We start from the raw sequence: 19990 nt of genomic DNA, 5'->3' as shown, positions 1-19990 counted from the left end.
GCGCAGCGCAGCGCAGGAAGAACTATTGAAAGGAAAAGGAAAACGGGCCAGGGAAAGGGACCCTCGTTGGGCTGTCGTCGTCATGTCCGGTGTTTGATTGGCGGCGGCGGGGCTTAGAAGACGATCTGAGCGTAAGCGCCCGAGCCGACCGTGGTTCCGGTGCAGCGCAATCGCTGTCGTAACTGCACTGTGCCACCACCTGCCCGTTTCTATGTAGTCATTCTCTCTCTAACGTTATCGATTTCCGTGCACCTTGGTTCTCTGTTGTTGTGTTTTTGCCTGGTCATTACCTGCGGTTGTTGAGGGATCAATGTGTGTATGTGTGTCGTGTAAACACTGGATACTCGCCGCCTACTAGCCTCGTCGTCGCACGCTTCGCCTCGTCCGTCGCTCCGCTCCGCTTCGTCACTTCGCTCCTCGCGCCTGTCGTCACGTCACTCCTTTGTCCACCCACCACCTCGCTTGATCTTGTAATGCTCTGGAGGATATAGCAGATTGTCTGCGTCGCCCGATACCATGGCCGAGTACGCGTAAGTCAACGCTGGACGAGTGAGGCGCTGGCCGGGCACTGCTAATCTACTTGTACCCAGCAGCTTCATAGCCCATTCGGCCCCCTGGGTCCACGGCTCAGGCACCATGACCCCCTCGCGCCTTCGCTCCTTGTCGCCCATGCCCAAGAATCACGTTACCCGATCCATATCCACGCCACAGCTCGCCAAAACTGCCCGCTCGCAGTCGCAGTCGGAGTCGGAAAGCGATGGCATGAATACTATCCCCGACCCGCGATCAGCCACCCCGCAGCCCCCTCTTTCACGCCACGACTCGACAGACTCTCACCCAGACCTCAGCCAGGAAGTTTCCACACTCAGCACCAAGCTCATCAACGCCATCAACCACTCCACCATGCTCGACGATTCATTGCAGCAAACGAGGCACGAGCTGGAAGCCGCAAGAGAGAAGCTGGCGCAGTTGGAGGCCCAGGTCAGGGAGCATGAGGAGAAGGTATCAAAAGGGCTGCTAGTGGACAAGATCGTCTATGATAAGATGGAGAAGCAGTTGTCCAGTGAACTGCACGAGGAGCGCAAGCGACGGGCTCAGGCAGAGGCTGCAAAGCGAAAGACTGACAGCGAGGTCGAGGCTCTGACAGCTGCCCTCTTCGAAGAGGCTAATGTCATGGTCGCGGCTGCTCGCAAGGAGACCGAGGCTTCCGAGAAACGCGGCGAGCAACTCAAGCAACAGCTAGGCGATGCCGAAGTGCTCCAACACTCCCTCCAAGACCAGCTACAGGATCTCAAAGGCGTCGTGGAGAAGATGAGCTCTCATGGCGACGACAACGAAAGCCACATTCTCACAACAAACACCGCTCCGTCAACACCAGGCATCACCCCGGCGGACAAGATGAGCAAATTGTTCGAGGCCATGAACCTCACGCCTAGTACCCCGGGAACCGATGAGATCACCCCTGATCACCCGCTCCATTTTTCCCATCTAATCCATCCCGTGCTACGGTCTGACCTTACCGCTTTCAAGGAATTCCAAGATATGCTCAAGACCAGCGCGCGATCCTCGGCTCCAGCAAGTCGTGCTTCGAGCGGGAACTACAGCAGTTTGAGTGTTCTCGGACTTGGCTCACTGACCAACAGCTCCACCACATCTCTACCGTCCAAGTCGTCTGCCTCCGTCACCAACTCACCTCGTGAATCTGTAGCCACTGCTGGTATGCCCAACCTCAAGGACGAAAAGTTCTACAAACGCGCTCTAGTCGAGGATATAGAGCCTACACTGCGTCTGGATATCGCTCCTGGTCTCTCCTGGATGGCACGCCGTACCGTGCTCAACAGTATCACTTCTGGTTCTCTAGTTGTAGAGCCAAACCCTGCTCCGTCATCCAAGTTCCGAGTCCCAGTCTTTCCATGCTCGTTATGTGGAGAAGCAAGAAATGGCGACCAGTACGCTCGAAAATTCCGATTCAAGCCCTCCGACACGGAGGATTCGCAGCGCTATCCCCTCTGTGACTGGTGTCTGGGTCGTGTCAGGGCAACATGCGATTACATTGGTTTCTTGCGCATGGTAGCAGCAGGACACTGGCGAGCCGAGACGGAAGAAGAGAAGAAGTCTACTTGGGAGGAGAGCGTGCGACTTCGTGAGCGCATGTTCTGGACCAGAGTCGGTGGAGGTGTGGTCCCGTCTTTTGTTCCTTTGCGAGACGGCGGGAGCCCACACAGTCCTACGTTTACAAGCGATGATATCAAGCAGCAGCAGCAGCGTGAGGAACGGATGAGTGAGGAGGAGAGTATCATCTCGTTTGAGCCTAGAGATATCACGGCGAGTGGCTCGGCGGCGTCAACAATGGGAAATGAGTCTCCCCGGAGGAAGAGCGAGGACGATCCTTTTCAAAGTAAGAGTGGGGAGGACAAGGCTAAGAGGATTTCTATTGGTAATACGGTCATCTCGACGAGGAGCAGCGACAATGCTGCTGCCCCGGAACTCGGATCTACTACTACACCACCACCACCCGCCGAGCAAGAAGCCAAGGGGAACGACGAAAAGAATGAGCCCTTGCCAATACCTTCATTAACAATAGAGGAAGAGAAGAAGATTGAACAAGATGCTGAAGCTCAACTTCAGGACGAAGTGAAGAAATCGCTGGAGAAGCCTGCGTTGCAGCGTCAACGCTCATCTTCTAATCCGCCGCCGGTTGCTGCTACTCTGCAGCAGAGCAGGAAGAAGGAAGAGAGCAGTAATCGACTCAGTTTGAGGATTCCGGGTTCTATGGGTACGGGTATGAGTATGCCTGGAGTTTTTGATTGAGGGGTGTGTGTGAGTGAGAGAGAGAGAGAGGAAGAGAAAGAGAAAGAAAGAGAGAAAGAAAGAGATGGGTGAGGTGTTTTGTTGGCGTAAACAAGGAGGAATCATGATTTGGGCCAAGGTTCTCACTACTAATACCGCAAAGTGTGTGTTTCTTTATTTTCCACATTGGGGGCCAGGGGGGGAAGGTTTATCCGACCCTTGAATTGAAGCCTTGCTGAGGTTGGCTGAGGTCGCTGCTTTGCGACAAGCTCGATGTTTGGAGCTTTCAACATACAACATTTGGTTGTTGTCTCTTTTTTATTTCTCAATCTGTTCGAAGCATTGTTTAAGGCGCGGCTTTTTTTTTCTGGACAAAAAAAAGGAGGTTTGAATGGTTATGCTTCTATTATACATAACATACAAACGCTTTTTTTTTCTTTTGGCTTTGGTTGTACCTCGGCCTGAGTTGGGGGATGGGAGGGGTGGGGGAGTAATATATACCAGGAGTTTCTGGTCTCTTTTTTTTTTATACATATCACTATGTGGACTTTGGAAAGAGAGGGATTTTGGAAGAAGGGCAAAGGCTGGGTCTTCTGGCTTGAAATTGGTCAAGACATGATGTGTGTCTGCCTAATGTATTATATCTATACCAGGGATGGTGGGAGTGGGAGTAAGGCGGAGGGGAGGAGAAGAAGGACGTCGACGATCCGAGGTCTTGTGTTGTAACCCAGGGCATGGTTGAGTGATAATACATGTATTCGCGAATGGTAATTGTGTATACCTCTCCTGCTTATTCTGTTTTTCTTTCCTTTTATTGTCTGCAATTTGTGAAATTATGTTGTCTGGATTCCAAGTAACATCGCCTTATCGAATAATTGCATAGGTAGCACACACAGAGGCCGACGACTTTGCAAATGCGGTGCTGACATTTGACGGACCCACTTTTGACCGCAGTACCCACTGAACTCCTGTACCACGCACTGCGGACTCTGGCGCCAAGATGCCGCATCACCACTACAACATCAGGCGGTCTTTGTCATCTCGTTGGAGAACAGTGGCTTTGTAATGGTATTACACGGTAAATTCACTTAGGCGTCATGTCCACAAATCAGCCTCGCCGTTATATCACGCGTAGCATGCCTCGAGCATATATATCATGACATCTCCTTTGACCAACATGTGTTAAACTCACCACAAGAGAAAAGAACATTACCAGCAAAGCAACTTGACGCTTCAACAATCAATATCGTACTTGGATATACCATCCATACAACAGATCCCGTCACCTATACTCAGCATGTCCAAGATCGTCACCGTCATCGGAGCCACTGGTATCCAGGGTGGCTCAGTCATCAGAGCGATTCTCAAGGACCCCAGTTATACCATCCGAGCTCTCACCCGCAACGTGGAAAGCTCTGCCGCTCTAGCCCTGAGAGCTCTTGGTGTCGAGGTTGTTCAAGGTGACATCAATGACATCAACTCCCTCCGAGTAGCCTTTGACGGCAGCTACGCCATCTTCGCCGTAACCAACTTCTTCGAGAACATCCCCACACTGAGCATAAAAGAAGCCACAGAGAAAGAGACACGCCTGGGCATCAACCTAGCAGAAGCAGCCGCCTCGACAGAATCTCTAGTCCACTACATATGGTCGACTTTACCCAACTCACGCAAGAATACCAGCGGTACCATCGTAGTCCCCTTCTTCGAGAGCAAAAACACCGTCGACAAATACATCAAGACGAAGCAACCGGAGCTGCTGGCCAAAACTACGTTTCTCCGCTTAGGCTGGTACGCAAGTAACATGTCATACCCGTGGTTCAAGCCCAGCGAAATACACACTGCAGACGGCAGTAAAGTCCATCTTCAGGTCATCAGCATGTCACCCTCAGTCACTATACCGCTACTCGGTTGCGAAAAGGTGAACATAGGCCTTTTCGCAAAAGCTATCCTCGACCACCCAGAGAAGACGCTGCCGGCCAGGACTGTGGCAGGTTTTGCTGAGAAGATGTCGTGGAAGCAGATGGTGCATTGTTATGTAAAGGCGCACGGCATCGAGGTCAGATGCGCACGCATCTCCAAAGAAGATTACCGAGCACTTTGGCCCGTGTGGGGCGAGTTGATGGATGCGGCGAATGATTACTACGAGTTCATGGGGCCTGGGGGCATGCTGGGTCGCGACGAAGAGGAAAATGTACTGGGGAGCGAAGAGCTCGGTGTGCAAGGGCTGGTGGGAGTTGCTGATGCATTTGCTAGGATGAAGAGTCTCAATTGATGTTTGTGTATATTCACGAAGGGGTGGTGGATGTACTGGTAGCGAAAATGGAAAGGCTAGAAGATCAAATACAATCATTCTTGTTTGCTCAAGTGCCACCGCGAACTATGAGTTTGATGTGGAATAGAGCATTTTCACAGTACTATGGAGAAGATGCTAACAGGATATACGAGGACCGTGTAAAGGTATGCCTACCACAAAGACTTGGTAATTTGTCTTTATCCCAACGTGTGTTATAGGCCACAACACCTGTGGATCAGAATAGTACCTAGGTAGGCGACGTGGTATCGTGGCTCTCGCGACAGTGCTGAAAACATGATGTGGGCAGGACCCCACTTGAACACGGGACACATGCATACCACACGTTACGAGACATCCACGTGAGCAACTTGAATACGGTCGAAGACATGAGCTTATGGGATTATGAGTATATATGCCAACAACATCCGAAGTTCTTCATCGATCATCAGATGGGCCGGTAACTCAGTGGTAGAGTGTAGGACTGCAGTTCAACCAAAAACTGCCTTCCCGAAGTCACCGGTTCGACTCCGGTTCGGCCCTTTCTTTTTGCACCACCGTGTCATCTTGCTCTCGCTCCATGTTCACCTTTGGGACAATACGTTATAGCGTTTAATTGCCCTGCTTGCAGGGCCTCTAAAGTCGTGATGGATGGGATAGTTCTTGTTACACGAAAGTCGTGCCGCGGCAACGGCTAGCAAGGTAGTGTTCATATAGCCCTATATATAGCTCTCTCGATTACTTTATGCTTCACTCTTTTGAGTCGTGGAATTCTAGACGGACAACTGAAAATTTTCCATTCGATCATCTGTCAGGTATGCAATCCATCTATTTTGCGGTGGCAAGCTGCGCGCATGAAAGTGCTACTTGCATAATCCCAATAATAACACCCAATCCTCCGACCAGTAGCACTGCCCAAAGAGTATACCATCGGACAGGATCTCTTTTATCCTTGATCATCTTTCTTGTCTGTGTTGGTCGCTGCGCTGCATTGTACCTTTGAAGTTCAAGCATTCTTTGTCCTAATAACACCAAGTCTGACCAAGGTGCCAAGGTGTCTTGCTTCCTTGGATTTCCGGTGTATTTGGATGCAAGTTGCTTGGGCGCAGACGACGGTAGAGAGAAGAGCAAGTCGTCTAACTTGCCTTCCAAAAGAAGGTCAAATGCGTTGTCGCGGTCCACTATTTCCATTGTCGAGAAGGCTAGCTTCTGCGCAAGTTTCCTGGATTTGCGTGTTTGGCTTAGGATGAAACGTAAAGACAACAAAACCTCTCTGTGAATAGAGTGTTTGTTATGCTTCATACCGTCCTGCATGATCCTCAACCGTTGTTAGGACACGTCCGATAGACAAGAGGAGTCTCGCTTAAACATACCTATTGCTGAAAGTCTGATAGTCCCCACCAGCCAAGGCCAGGACACAGAGAGACGGGTACTTATAAAGCCGGAGGGTCTTGGTCGTGGATGACAGTACTAGCTGCAAGTGCTGGCTGATATCTGAAACCCATTCGACACAAAGACGACCGATATGGACCAAAGAATGGTAGTTGAGATTTGAGAGAAAGATCAGATCATCTGGCCATGGAATTTTGTTGTACGGAGTCGGAAGTACCCCCAGATGAGAGATGAATGAGCCACTGGACCGACTACAATTCTCTAAATGCTGGTGTATAGTGTCTGGAGAAGTGCCGCCTCTGACCGCATAGTGTCCTGAGATGGGCGAACGATGCCAGCTGAAGAACGAAGTCAGGCAGCTTGTCGCTGCTATTGCGATCTGGTAGAGACACTGAATACATTCGGAGTTCTTGTTTTGAGAATCTTGTGTCTTTGCAATCTGTAATTCTTTATCCTCCACAAGGGCCTCCATGATGTCGTCCATGGAAACACTCTCTCCAGAAGGATCTTTGATTAACTTCTGAAAGGCTCTGGTTAGCATTTCGTAAAATGCCGAGACCGTAAGTCGATTTGGTAAGACGCCGCACACGATCAGTGGTTGAACTTCAATCTGGGGAAGGATTCGCTGCACGTCTTCGTCAATCCAGGTCATTAGTGGATTCAGGTCAGGCAGCGCGCGATCTGCGTCACGGACATTGGCCACGAGTTGTGCCCTCAATCTTTCTCGCATGGCGGATACTTTCTCTTTAGCTCACAGATGTTGGGGATCGACAGCTGTCACAGAGACAGCGCGGTCTTGAGCAGTATTTAGATCCTATATTGAGAGTACGACTGTCGCTTCTAGTGCAAGGCACACTGGCATGGAGGACTCATGACGTGGCGTATGTTCAGCTTCGAAGGCCTGATCTGCATGGTGTCAGCCTAGCCGCTGTGTGGCTGCAGTCTTGTGCATACATTTCGGCTAATCATGGCTATCGACGAGAGCGCAGAATCCGTCTGCTTGACGCCTGGTATCGGCCAAGAATCCAAATAAACTAGTCATCTCAAATCATTCCGAACATTTACTATGATTCTTGGCATAATTCTTGTTGAGATCTCAGCCGATTAGGTCGATTGTTTGAGTTACAAACTACGTTGTAAAAAGCAAAATGCTCAAGAAGAATACCTCGTACCTATACTAGAGATAATCCTGATCACAAACGTAACACATGTCCGCTTATCTGTGCTTGAGCTTTTCTAAGTAGCTGGTAATTCGGTTACGTCTCTATGCTATAGATGTAGCGTGAAATTACACTTATAGCTATCTCTTCAGCACGTACGGATGTTGCGGACGGAAACCTTGGTTCTGCTCTTTTGGCGAAGCAACAACTTGGATCTGTGGTGATCCAACGATACTCAAACCTCGTACCAAAGAACCTTTCGCACCACTGCTGATTCGCCGGAGTGAGGCCGAAGTCAATGTGGTGTTCATGCAGTATGTCCGGGAACACTTCATCAAACACGCTACAAATGCTGATCGAGAGACCCAATGTATCGCAAATCCTGGCCAAATCTTGTTTGAGTTCACGAGTTTCCGCATGATCGTGACTTCCGTGTATGTTCCCAGGTTGATCGCACGACTGCTGTAAGGATGATGAGCACTCGTGGTCCATACCACATCCCATTGAAGGGGTCCAATCCTTCACGATATAAATAAATGGAACCAAACATTCGTCTAGCAATGCTGGAATGATGGCGGAGTTAAATGAGCCACATATCTTGTCGTTTTCTGGTAGTATCAGAGCGATATGCTTATGGACGTGGAGAGGTAGTTTGGCAAGATGCCTGGCAACACGCGATGCATGTATGACATTGCGGTCAATACCATTGGTATAGAAGTGTACGCCTGTTGTTAAGGACCCGATGACGTATAAGCCAGCTGTCGTTGTAGACTCCAAGGTATTCCGATCGACGGAAAACCCACCAAGTGGATGAGGTGTCAACAATTTTCGGGAAACAAGCGACTCCACTATACGGGATTGAATTTTGGACACGTGGATCTCGAGACCACTGGCTTCAATCAGGTAGTCGGAACTCAGAGGCTGGTCCCTGGTCGTTATTGTGTACCCTGATGAATTATGCTGAATCTCAACCACATCGCAAACCACTATACGTCCTTGCTCCATCAACGATTGCAAGCGAACTGCATTTTCATAAGGCATGGCGTGCACATAGCTGTACCACATGCTGTTCCATTTCTCTAAGAAGGCCTTTCGATCGTCGATGGCCAGAGCGTCCCAGAATCGTTCGAAGAATGGCGCTGCAGCATCTCCGAGCGCTCTCCATTGCAATGTACCCCTTTCCGCGTCCTGGATGTCGCGCGAGAGCTGCAGTAATGGATCTTCTTTGAATAGAAAGTTTGTCCAGTCTTTCAAGTCCAGTTCCTCTGCAAGAGATCTAAACTTACTGAATAGCCATTCTGGGGATGCCGCCTCGGCTCGATATTCTTCTAAATGCCGGGCAATGACGTGAAGTGCATATTGACCTTTGTAGGGCTTGAGGAGACGGTTGGTTTGAACTTTGGGAAGACGACCACCGCGAGAGACAAGCATCAAAAGGCCTTCGTGTCCAGTGTCTGCCATGTGTATGGCAGCATCGATGCCGCTAAGACCAGAGCCTACTATACAGACTGAAGAGTTCTTGGGAATGGTATTGAGCTTTTCAAGGGGCCAAGGGGTTTCAAAATAACCAGGCGTGTTCGCTAAGTGTGGCTGTGAACAACATGGAAAGTTTCCTAGAGCCAGCACGACTTTGTCGACCGTGTATGTGCCGCCGCTTTCATCCACGATCTCAAACGTTCGATCCTTCTTTAGGACAGTAACAACTTCCTGGTAGACGACTTGCAAGTGTACGTTCTTGCTTCTGGCGTTATGGAAAGCTGACTGAAACAACCAGTTAAGGTATGTTCCATATAGCTGTCGCGGCGGATAAGAACCCTGTTCAGCGCGAGGTTTGTTCGACTCCAACCATCGAGTAAAATGTAATGGGTCAGAAATGCAGAGGCCCATAGTATCCGCTCTCATGTTGATAATAGTGTTTCCCGAACCTTCCGAATACGCTAGCCCAGGACCAATCTGTGAGCGCTTTTCGAATAGGTATATCGTTCGGATAGGAGTATCGTTTTCCGTCAGCTCAAGGATGGAAAGCAATACGGCAAGGCCGCAAGCGCCTCCCCCACATATTGCTATGGAGGAGCTCATGTTGCGTGCTTTGAATAGAGTGCAGTTCTGCACAAGCTTTTCGCTTTTCCTTGTGTATGTTGTTTCTTTTAACTTTGCATTGACAAAGTAACATGTTGCATGATGTCCAAGGCTGTCAGAATCTCTACGCCGCGCGTCGCAGCAGGGATTAGTCACGCACCTTCTTGCGAAAACAATCCACTGTCATCACTTGACGCCTGAGGTCTAGACGGCCCTGTTCAAGCCAATGCTTGAGTGTTGACGTGGTCCAAGTTCCGGTCAAAGTGGGGTGAAAGTCCTCCCCGCGCAAGTTGCTTGGCGAAGCCTGCACGGCAACCTTCAGAGGCAGGACTTGTTGCATAGATACGCATGCAGCGCGTGCGGATGTTATGAACCACGCCACTTGGGTGAACCGGCCCAACCACCATAGGCGAAAGAGGCGTTTCTCTGCATCAATCACAAACGTCGCTAAAGCCATCTAATCCTACATTGCTCCGCCACATCTTACCGATTTTCAGGGTGTGCGGGATCCCCCGTAACCTCGCACCCTTCGCAACCTCGCGCCCTTAACGTTGGCTGTGCCCGTCTGCGGTACGCATGCATGTTATCACCTGCGAGCAAATGCGTTTCCCAAAACTAGTGTTCTTTGCTTCACGCGCTCAGGCCTGGCTTCTGAATCAAAGCCCACTGCTTCGCCAGCAATCTTCTATTTTCCACTCATACTGTACAATGTCCATCGATCCTCTCACTGCAACAGCGTCCGAGCTGCAGGCTAGATTGACAGCCAAAGCCGTTACCAGCAAAGATCTTGTTGACTTGTATCTGGGCCAGATAGCACGGCACAATGACTATCTCAAGGCGATTATCGCTACGACGCCTAGAGACTTGCTTTACCAGCGAGCTGTAGACCTCGACAAGGAGCGCGCAGATGGTGTGTTTCGCGGACCGCTTCATGGTATACCTGTCCTCCTCAAGGTACATTGACCCTTAATGGCGGACGTATCTGGAACTCAGATGGATACAGGACAACATCGCGTCAGCTCCAGAACTAGGGTTGCCAACTACATGCGGCAGCCTAGCACTCGTAGGCTCAAAGCCATCAAAGAATGCTGCCGTAGTCAGTCGTGTACGCCATGAACCCAATGCCTACGACAGATCAACGTTGACCTTTGTAGCTCATAGCTGCTGGTGCAATTATTCTTGGCAAGGCGAATCTCTCGGTAGGTACTATCGGTGTTCCAGTATACAACTCGGCTAACACAATCTCAGGAATGGGCGTGGTACAGGTTCGTACTTACCATTGAATCTCAGAGAGGCGTCGCTTACCTGTCCGTGAAGATCAGAGCTCGCCGACTCTGGTTGGTCTGCAGTAGGTGGACAGACCCAATCACCCTATGTGAGAGGTGGTTTTCGTGAGGATGATTCGAATGGCGGTCACAGTGTACTTGCAACCTTCCGCTTTTTTAGAACAATGGTTAACAGCTAATAGAATCCCGGCGGTTCGTCAAGTGGCTCGGCCGTCGGCGTTGCGGCAGGCTTCGCTCCCATTTCCATCGGCACCGAAACCATGGGCTCGCTCATGATGCCAAGCGATCGAGCAGCCCTATATACCATCAAGCCTACGCTCAAAATTGTCCCACAAGACGGAATGATCCCGGTAACGCTTGAGGCGGACTCGGCAGGACCTATGACAAAGTCTGTTATGGATCTTGCAGACCTCCTTGACGTTCTTGTTGATGCGAGCAAGACGACGGTCCCGAAAGGCGGTTACAAGTCCGCCGTGACTGGATCATGGGGGGATATCAAGATAGGTTATGTTGAGCCCGAGAAATGGCTGTTCCCTGAATTCATCGTAAAATACGAGAAGTCAGCAACGGATCAGATGGTAAGTGCACATCGCTCGATTAGGGCACAACTCACAATAAAATAGTTACGTGACTGGAGATCTGCATTTGATAGACTCAGATCTGTGGCCAAAGTCGTCAAACCTGTCGAGCTGGTCTCAATCGATGAGGAAACAGAGGGCGGCAAGCGAGATATATTCAACGCGTTCCGTAGGCTGTCCAGCGCCTACAGGCTTTACTGACTGACTAACTTCTTACTAGATTGGACCTTCAAGGGCCTCCTTGAGGATTACCTAGCGAGCATCAAAGGTTGCAAGATCAGCACGCTCGAGGAACTCATCAAATTTAATGAGGAACATGCTGATCAAGAGCTCCCACCAAGTAGGTACTCCTGCAGCAGAAGGAATGACACTGTTTAACAACATCCCCAGGCGCGAGTAACCAAGCGGGCCTTATCAGAGCTTTGAACACCAACATGACAGACGACGAATACCACAATATCATTCGATATGCTCGTACAAGATGCGGTAAGGACGGTATTGATAAGGTACTCGAGGAGAATGACGTCGACATCATCATGGGCCCTGGAGATGGTCCGATGTTCACCATAGCTGGCACAGCCGGTAAGCCTTCAATCAAGACCCAAGATTTTGAACCTCTCTCACGCTTATATCATAGGGTATCCATCTGCAACTTTACCGCTCGGTTACCTTGACTTCAACGGTAGGCCTTTCGGTCTGCAAATAATCGCAAAAGCCCACCAGGAAGCTCTCTTGATACAAGCTCAAAGCGCTTGGGAATCCACTTTTCCTAGTCGTCAACCACCACCACTGGATGAGATAGATCCACAGAGGACTTGAAAGTTCCATCGATCCATTGGTATCTTCAAGGCGTCGAGTAGGTTTCGTTTCGCTGATACGGAAGGATTGTGCTGCACGTACTTCTCAAATATAGCCGCATCAAGTGGCGTAAATGATCAAAGCCATCGCACGATTGGATAAGAATCTACACAATGATGTCATCTTATTATGGTGCTATGGTTGTATTGCACCACTTAAAGCTTCTCACTAGGATGCCAAGTTCCAGAGCTTAGTCATAACGACAATACTCTTCCACCCACCATAGCTGACATCGACACGTCCAAACAACTCAACAGCAACCATGAGCATGCGCAAAGAGTTCCCGTCTTCTGCTGAGTCACAGATCCCTTTGAAGTTCCTTAAAGATTCTCCTAGTTACGATGAATCCAAACCGTACTACGTGTCTGGACTCCTGCCGCACCACCAAGAAGTCTTTCGAACCAACATAGAATATGAAATCCTCAGCCAAAGTCGACTCTACGATCTGCGCGGCTACGAACGCCAACTTTCTATCGACCGGCACGGTTTTGAAATTATCGATATACCGTCGAATACTGTGAGCTTGGATGTGCGAGGATCACAAAAGCTGCAGTATATGGAGATGATGACAGAGCTTGCGAGAGAAACACTCGGAGGATCTTTCGCACTGTGCTATGACTGCAGGGTGAGTTGAGTCACAAAATGTAACTCTAAATCTCTCTAATCTGCATAAAAGTTTCGATCAAGTGAATCGCTCAAACGTTCCAGCACCCGCCAAAACATTGGTACTGCTGTAGATCCAGATATTCCAGCTGAGGCTGCTCATGTCGGTTCGTCGTCCGTTTCCGAGTCATCACCTGAAATCGTTCTAACGATATCAGATCTTACCAGGGAAAGTGCCGCGCGACGTGCGAAACGACACCTTACCGCCAAGGAAGCTGATACATATCTTAACGACGATTGGAGATTACGAATTATTAAGTTGGTACCCCTCATGAGCTAGGAGCTGGCGCCTAACCCGGACGATAGCATCTGGAGACCCTTCGACATAGTCAATGATTTCGACTTGATGTACTGCGATACCTCCACCGTTCGGCCAACAGATCTTGTCGCCGTCGATCGCGTCTCCACAGAATACGTTGGAGAAGTCTACATGCTCAAGCCACGCGATTATTATGATTGGTATTGGCTGAGTCACCAAAAGCCGAGCGAAGCCAGCTTGTTTGTTAGCTACGATAGCCGTCCAGGATCTGGACCATCATGTAAGCATTAACCCGTCCCAGCTTCCCTGTATTGACGCTTTTAGTCTGCCCTCACACGTCTGCGAAGAACACACAGGTGACGAATCTATGCAAGCCTCGAGAGAGTGTGGAGCTGAGAATCATCGTCTTTTCGCCGGATGGGGATAAGGCTAGCTAAGGTGGCTGTTGTGGGTGGGGGCGGACAACAAGGCTGAGAACTAGGTATGCATTCCTTACATATAAGGTTTCAAATTACCAAAGTGCTAAGCGCCTACTGACATCCATCCATCCTTGGCGACTGGGGTGCCCTAATATATGTGCATACCTAGTGCTGTTGGTCCTCCTAAGGGATTGTTCACTAATCGCATCGTCTGCCTACTGCCTGCTCGCACGCGGTGGCTATTGATCCTCGTGACTCCCGATCCATGTGGCCAATTAACCATACGTATGTAGTGAAGCATGGTAGGTGGATAATTTGGAATTTGAATCCGAATGACCTGCAATGCGGGTAATGCTGAATAGAGTTTATCACTACCATCGGTCTTCCAACCTTGCCTGATTGACGCTGCCTCCTCGTCATGCATATAGCCACAACCAGCGTTAGCCAGCGCGTCTCAGAGCAGCCGGAACCAATTGGAAAAGACTTTTTGATCACGATCACCCGCTTGAATGCAGCGTGTGGAAGATCATAGCCTACAACTGACTTTATCTCACACTCTCTTCCGCACTGCCGCGTCCAAGACCACTCTACATGGACCTAGATTATGTGCTCAGCTCATATGTGCAGACATGCATATACAGGTGCGGGGTATTCGATAAGGAAATGATAAATATCATGACAAATTGATACTGATGGAGTATGGTCGTCAACACGCTGGGGCGGGAGCTCCGAAGACAAAAGGCGCACAGTCTTGATTGTGATCAATCTTTCAACAACCAAACCGCTAGAACATTCTCATAAACCGAAGCAAGACAGCAGTAGGCATTCTACCTCATGTCTCATTATCAAACGATTTGAATAGCTGACACAAGTGACAGTAATCAAGAATGGAGGCAACTTGCCAGCAGCGTCCTTCCAGATGTGCTGTGACGACACCAGAAGTGCCACGCGCAAAAGCACAGCCTTGGAAAGCTTTCATCAACGATCCAGAAATCAAGCCTTTTGCAGCGGATCAGAGCGATAACGGCGTGCTTCGTTTGAAGACTGAGAAGGACGAGCATGGTCTCGGTGGCTGAACTGAGGAGCTGTCATGCTCGGGCAGGGGTTTAAACCAGCGAAGAATTGGCATCCTAGCAATTTAGTTTGTAGGCATAACCAAAGTATGCACAGTTCTCCAGAGTAGTCAGCGTCTGGCTTCAAAAGAATCCAACTCTTGCCACGATCCTTGTTTTTCCACCATGGAGATATGACATGCTGTGAAAAGGGTTAGGCAGTCGTCTGAGTAAGCGCCACAGCCTTGGATTTGACACGTATAAAGCCCTTGTCCTCAGAACATCCATTGATGATTCCTTGTCTCAGCATCAATACTGCATCTGATTAACGGGCACACTAGTGCAACCGCAATGGTCATCGCGACTCTCAATTTCATTAAGCCACTGGAGCTATACGAAACAGAACAGCCATACTTTCTCAACATACCAGGAAGTGAGCCAGAAACGCAAATTATACAGACAAATTTGGAATACACACCACAAGATGACATCACAATAGAGGATATTAGAGGCAGGACTCATGAGTTCTCTCTAGAAAAGAATGGATTCAAGGTCTTGAAATACGATGCCGAAGGTCTCGATCAACTACAAGGTTCCAAGGTCGACACTTACTGCGAAGAAATGGCTGCGTTGGTTGCCGAGGAATGTAATGCAGTCCATGCAGTTTGTTATGATTATCGTGTAAGTGAAGATTCCTCGAATTTTGTACAGGTGCTTCGAGACGAGAGAGCTTAACCTCTGTGGAGCTGTAGATTCGCAAGAATGATCGTGAAACCATCGACTACGAAAAGGATCAAGACCTCGGGCGAAACACGGCTGCACCCCCTGTTTATCCCGTGCATGTCGACCACACTGTTGATGGTGGCCCCAAACGCATCAGAAGGCATCTGACGGAACAAGAAGCCGCCAAATATTTGAATGGTGGATATGAGTCACGTATCATCAAGTAAGTGTGTAGACCGAGCGAACTCCTGCTGTGTGGTTAACGGAACTACAGCGTCTGGCGCCCTCTCAGCCATCCAGTCGAAGACTGTCCTATCGCCGTCTGCGATGCTTCGAGCATTAATCCATGTGACCTTGTGGCGGCTGATCGCGTCACGCCGGATTTTCGAGTAGAACTGTACTACATGCGCTATAATCCAAACCAGAGGTTCTACTGGCTTTCAAAACAAGCCACAAACGAGTTGTGGATGTTCGTCAACTATGATTCAAGGAATCGGCTTGACCTGCCTCCGTGGATGAGTAAGTAAGACCGCTCTCTCCTCATTGACATTGCGATTGACCTTACTCCTGAAGCATGTCCTCACGCGGCGTTCCTCGATGCTGGAGCCCGGAAGGACGCGCCAGCACGAGACAGCATCGAAGTCAGGGTAATCGTCTTCAATGCTATTACGGGGATAGCTTGAACCGATTGTAGTGGGTACTCAAGTGCCCAGGCGTTCGTAGCAAGACGACAGGCTGTAAGGAATTAGCAAATGATTGCTCTAGCTTAACAAATGCCTAGTGGCCACAGATGTGCCACGTATCTTAGAAGCTGCCTAGACTGTACGTGGGATCACGAACTGAAGCCAGACGTGAGTGTCTGTAGATGAACTAGAAAACGAAGTTGCCTGCGAGCCCTGCCTTGCGCCATGGCGCCACCGCGCCAATGCACCCAATATCGCGTGCAACACTGCAGGTGAGGTTATGCACCAGTCAGAAGGCCGGATGTGTAAACCGGTGTCAATCGGTGCTGCATGATGTTGCAATATGTTTCACTGTGTACGAACAGTATTTAAGGATATACATTCCTGGTTGTACATATGTAGCAGGCGCAGAGTGAGTGCACCGGCTGGCAGCTGTTGAACGGCCCCGCCATGTCTGAGTAAGTTAGCGCACTGATTCCCCGCTATCTGTGCGCTTGAACACGCAGCTCAACAGTGCACAGGGACGAAGTAACCAACATCGACCAGATCGAGCTGGCATCACTCACCGACGATTTCACTCGTGGTCAGGTGAAGAAGTTTGCTAGTACAGATTTCGCATCAAACATAGAGTCGCTGCTATCTCAGATCCAAAACCCCTCTATAAGGTCGAACATTCGCGTCCATGCATCGAGCTTCGACGCGATCATGGAATTGTCACAGCTACGGTGGAATGCCTTCGCGCCTACTACAGGCCTTGCTCTACTAGGTGGCTTCCTTTATACCGCAATCCACTTATCGGTGCGACAAGCAGAAGCGGATGGACATTCGAAAGCATGCTTCGAGGCTGTTATCGAGAAACTCCGGCGGTGCAACGATCTAGGCACAGAATTCTACTCTCGGTGTTCAGATCCCGCTTTGCCTGAAAACTACAAGAAGGAACGACTCGAACAGGCATACCGTTTGCTACTATCCTTTACTAGCTCCATCGTCAAGACCCTTGAACACGCTACCCCGCTAGGTATGTAATCCCGAGGCTCCACTCAAGCTAGCAATAGCGTCGACTGACTACCTAGTCTCTCTGGACGATGCGCGATGGGATAACATCGCCCAACACGAAACAAGCTGCACCAGATACCTTGAGGAGTCAACCATTTTCCTTTCCAATGTACTGGACAAGGAGAAAGCCCACAAAGACGACCCATCTCTGAACCAGGAACCGCCCGATCGCGACCCTCCCGTACACGTTTTGCCGAAACGACTCGCCAGATTCTTTGGTCGGGATAAGGAGTTGAAGGATATTTCTGAAAGACTAAACAAACACAACAGTGTGACGCTTCGTGGTATTGCTGGAGTTGGGAAGACATCTGTGGCATTGCAGTTTGCATACCAATCTCTGTCAGACTACAGAGTGATCATCTGGATCAGGTGCGAACCTTCAGGTGAACTGGCCCATTCATGCCAGGAAGCGCTCCGCCGCCTTGGCGCGATTGATGAAGGCCAGAAGCAGGTCCCAGAGATCAGAAAGATCTGGCAAGCTTATTTCGCCAAGTTATCGTTCCGATGGCTGGTGATATTCGACAATGTGGTGGAAAAACGTGACGTCGAGCCGTTCTGGCCCCAGGGGCATGGGAAGATCCTAGTAACCACACAGAAGCGGGATATCGCCTTTCGATTGACTGACTACGAGATCGAAATCAACCCTTTCGCTACTGAGGAAGGTAGAGACTGCATCATGGATCTATTGGCATGGCCAGGAGGTGTCCCAGCGGACGCAGAATCCGCCGCAAAACTGAACGAAGAACTCGGTGGTCTTCCACTCGGCATATTGCAAATGACTTCAGTGATACGAGATCGAAAATCGACCGTCCAAGACTTCCTGCGCTTGTACGAGAAGAACAAGGTTAGATATCACGCTAAAGAGACTGAGATCGAAGGCATTGCACCCAAATCAGACCCAAGGATAGCGACAAATTGGCAACTCCCCTTCGATCTCCTTGAAGATGACCACAAGTCTTTGCTGGGTATTCTCAGTCTACTTTCCGCTAGCACAATACCAGAGACTCTTTTCAAACACTGGGACGAATGTGAGGGTCGATCTACTTCTGGGCTTCTGGACTTCTGTGATGACGAAGACGACTTCATGGAGGTTGAGGAAAAGTTATTCAAGCTCTCTTTGGTGGACAAGGATCCAGCTACAGCGATGCTGAGCTTGCATCGACTAGAGCAATCTCAGTTTGAGATCTATATGGACGCCCCGACCCGCCAAGTCGCTTTTGATCGAGCAGCCAAGCTTCTTCACGACGTCTTTCCGAAAGAGCATATTGGTCAGCGGTTTACGGGCAAGTGGGACGACTGCAATCTGTACATCCAGCATGCCAACGTACTTAACTCGCATTATCTCAAGGTCGACAAGAAAACCCCCAAGTACAAGGCAAGTCCAGAATTTGCCAAGTTGATGGCCTGGTGTTCCTGGTACCTGTTTGAGATCGCGGATTATCCCAACTTCGAAGTAGCCCTCTGTGGTGGGAGAAAGGCATGTAAAGAAGCCGGCACCGCAGCGTTCGATGACTCAACATGGGCGTTGTTGAATTATAACGCAGGCACAGTTGAAACTTCTCGAGGCATGTTCAAGAAGGCTAAAGAGTCACTCGACGAATCGTTGAAAGTGCGCAGAAATCTCGACAACGACGATGACGTTGCCGCAACACTGAACAACTTGGGTATTCTCCATAGTTCCATGGGTGAGTTTGATATTGCTGAGCAGTACTTCACAGAAGCTCTGGCGATACACGAAACCAGACACGACACAGAAGACCGTAAACTATCTATGACAATGGTTAAGCATAATCTGCTGAGAACGACCATCCAGAGCGGCAAGGATCTACCATCTGTAGAAGACGTTCAAAGTACGATAGATATTTTCCATACAACAATAAGTTGGTGGATGACCGGGCAGTAAGTTCAGGAACAGTCCACGTCACACTTCGACTCACCACGACAGCTCCTATCTTCCTCTCGGTAATCTGTATCTCCAGCTTGGAGAATATGAGAAGGCGACAATAGCATTCACCGCCGCGCGCGACATCTTGAGTGCACCAGGCAGAGCCGCCTCGCAGCCTGCCACTGCGATGACAATCTATAAACTCGGTCGCGTAGCATATGTGACACAAAATCTGGACAAAGCTGCGTAAGCAAGGGACTATCTGCTCAATCAAATCCATAATAATGTGTAGCAGAGATTACTTTCGAGAATCTATTATGATCTCACAAGAATATCCGCTTATACCTGCTGAGGAGGCGCGAACTCAATTCATGCTTCTGAAGGCGTTGGACGAGGGCGCCAATTCTATTCGCCCGAATGAGGAAGAAGAGGTTAGGCAGAGATTCTCCACTCTTATGAAATTGTATTATGATTCAGTTGAAGCAAGAGATCCAGCGCCTGTAGTTGAGCTTGCACAACTCGATGTCTGTATCACCGCGAAGTATCAGTAGGACACAGAATGGAAATTTGAAGAAAGAGTCCTTTCTCCATACTTTTTCCTTGATTTAACATGAAACTCTCAATCACCGCTGGTAGACAGTAGACGAAGGGAAGTCAAAATCACGATACAATATGTTCAATCGCACCAGTCTAAGAAGAACACCGCCGCCGACCTTCTCACATAGCAAGAGCAAGACAAAGGTAGAGAGAATGACAACGCTACTACTAATCTGCTCTCTCCACTGATGTTCATTATCCAATGCGAAGTATCCGCTGT

The 19990-nt window shown here is 49.5% G+C and overlaps 8 protein-coding genes and 1 non-coding gene across 9 annotated transcripts; 7 read left to right on the top strand and 2 right to left on the bottom strand.

Moving 5' to 3' along the window:
* Positions 1-573: 573 nt before the first annotated feature.
* On the top strand, positions 574-2787 carry CC77DRAFT_922176 (Sec2p-domain-containing protein; the record flags this gene model as incomplete). Its single annotated transcript, XM_018533730.1, has 1 exon — positions 574-2787. A coding segment is annotated over one exon (2214 nt), but the record flags the coding sequence as incomplete, so codon positions are not given.
* An 894-nt stretch (positions 2788-3681) lies between these two features.
* Positions 3682-5113, top strand: CC77DRAFT_1026549 (NAD(P)-binding protein). Its single transcript, XM_018526283.1, has one exon. It carries the CDS (start codon positions 4088-4090, stop codon positions 5060-5062), a length of 975 nt encoding a protein of 324 aa, XP_018378956.1. The 5' UTR covers positions 3682-4087; the 3' UTR covers positions 5063-5113.
* Positions 5114-5520: 407 nt separating this feature from the next.
* CC77DRAFT_665479 (hypothetical protein) lies at positions 5521-7268 on the bottom strand. The gene is made up of 3 exons (XM_018532668.1): positions 7167-7268; positions 6454-7105; positions 5521-6398 (listed from the first exon to the last, which is right to left on the bottom strand). Exons 2-3 carry the CDS (start codon positions 7011-7013, stop codon positions 5909-5911), a joined length of 1050 nt encoding a protein of 349 aa, XP_018378955.1. The 5' UTR covers positions 7014-7105; positions 7167-7268; the 3' UTR covers positions 5521-5908.
* On the top strand, positions 5535-5623 carry CC77DRAFT_t111. The gene has a single exon. It is a non-coding gene; the product is annotated as a tRNA-Cys (tRNA).
* On the bottom strand, positions 7269-10052 carry CC77DRAFT_665478 (hypothetical protein). The gene is made up of 2 exons (XM_018532667.1): positions 7645-10052; positions 7269-7378 (listed from the first exon to the last, which is right to left on the bottom strand). Exon 1 carries the CDS (start codon positions 9709-9711, stop codon positions 7729-7731), a length of 1983 nt encoding a protein of 660 aa, XP_018378954.1. The 5' UTR covers positions 9712-10052; the 3' UTR covers positions 7269-7378; positions 7645-7728.
* Positions 10053-10419: 367 nt separating this feature from the next.
* On the top strand, positions 10420-12447 carry CC77DRAFT_1085104 (amidase family protein; the record flags this gene model as incomplete). The annotated part of the gene is made up of 9 exons (XM_018529412.1): positions 10420-10665; positions 10715-10816; positions 10866-10923; positions 11034-11131; positions 11180-11575; positions 11621-11744; positions 11796-11915; positions 11966-12157; positions 12213-12447. 9 exons carry the CDS (start codon positions 10420-10422, stop codon positions 12392-12394), a joined length of 1518 nt encoding a protein of 505 aa, XP_018378953.1. The 3' UTR covers positions 12395-12447.
* Positions 12448-12695: 248 nt separating this feature from the next.
* Positions 12696-13792, top strand: CC77DRAFT_1067747 (hypothetical protein; the record flags this gene model as incomplete). Its single annotated transcript, XM_018529027.1, has 5 exons — positions 12696-13058; positions 13110-13203; positions 13255-13354; positions 13403-13635; positions 13680-13792. The coding sequence occupies 5 exons, from the start codon at positions 12696-12698 to the stop codon at positions 13790-13792; spliced, it is 903 nt and encodes a 300-aa protein (XP_018378952.1).
* An 892-nt stretch (positions 13793-14684) lies between these two features.
* Positions 14685-16232, top strand: CC77DRAFT_1085052 (hypothetical protein; the record flags this gene model as incomplete). Its single annotated transcript, XM_018529411.1, has 4 exons — positions 14685-15507; positions 15588-15772; positions 15824-16068; positions 16123-16232. Exons 1-4 carry the CDS (start codon positions 15178-15180, stop codon positions 16230-16232), a joined length of 870 nt encoding a protein of 289 aa, XP_018378951.1. The 5' UTR covers positions 14685-15177.
* Positions 16233-16561: 329 nt separating this feature from the next.
* Positions 16562-19872, top strand: CC77DRAFT_1026544 (hypothetical protein). The gene is made up of 5 exons (XM_018526282.1): positions 16562-16690; positions 16754-17250; positions 17306-19187; positions 19234-19419; positions 19469-19872. The coding sequence occupies exons 1-5, from the start codon at positions 16683-16685 to the stop codon at positions 19722-19724; spliced, it is 2829 nt and encodes a 942-aa protein (XP_018378950.1). The 5' UTR covers positions 16562-16682; the 3' UTR covers positions 19725-19872.
* The last annotated feature ends 118 nt before the right edge of the window (positions 19873-19990 follow it).

This window comes from Alternaria alternata (assembly GCF_001642055.1).
Source record: "Alternaria alternata strain SRC1lrK2f unplaced genomic scaffold CC77scaffold_41, whole genome shotgun sequence".
In the NCBI taxonomy this organism is placed as follows: Eukaryota; Fungi; Ascomycota; class Dothideomycetes; order Pleosporales; family Pleosporaceae; genus Alternaria; species Alternaria alternata.
Note: the sequence above shows the minus strand (reverse complement) of the source record. Positions and strands in the feature narration are given on the sequence as shown.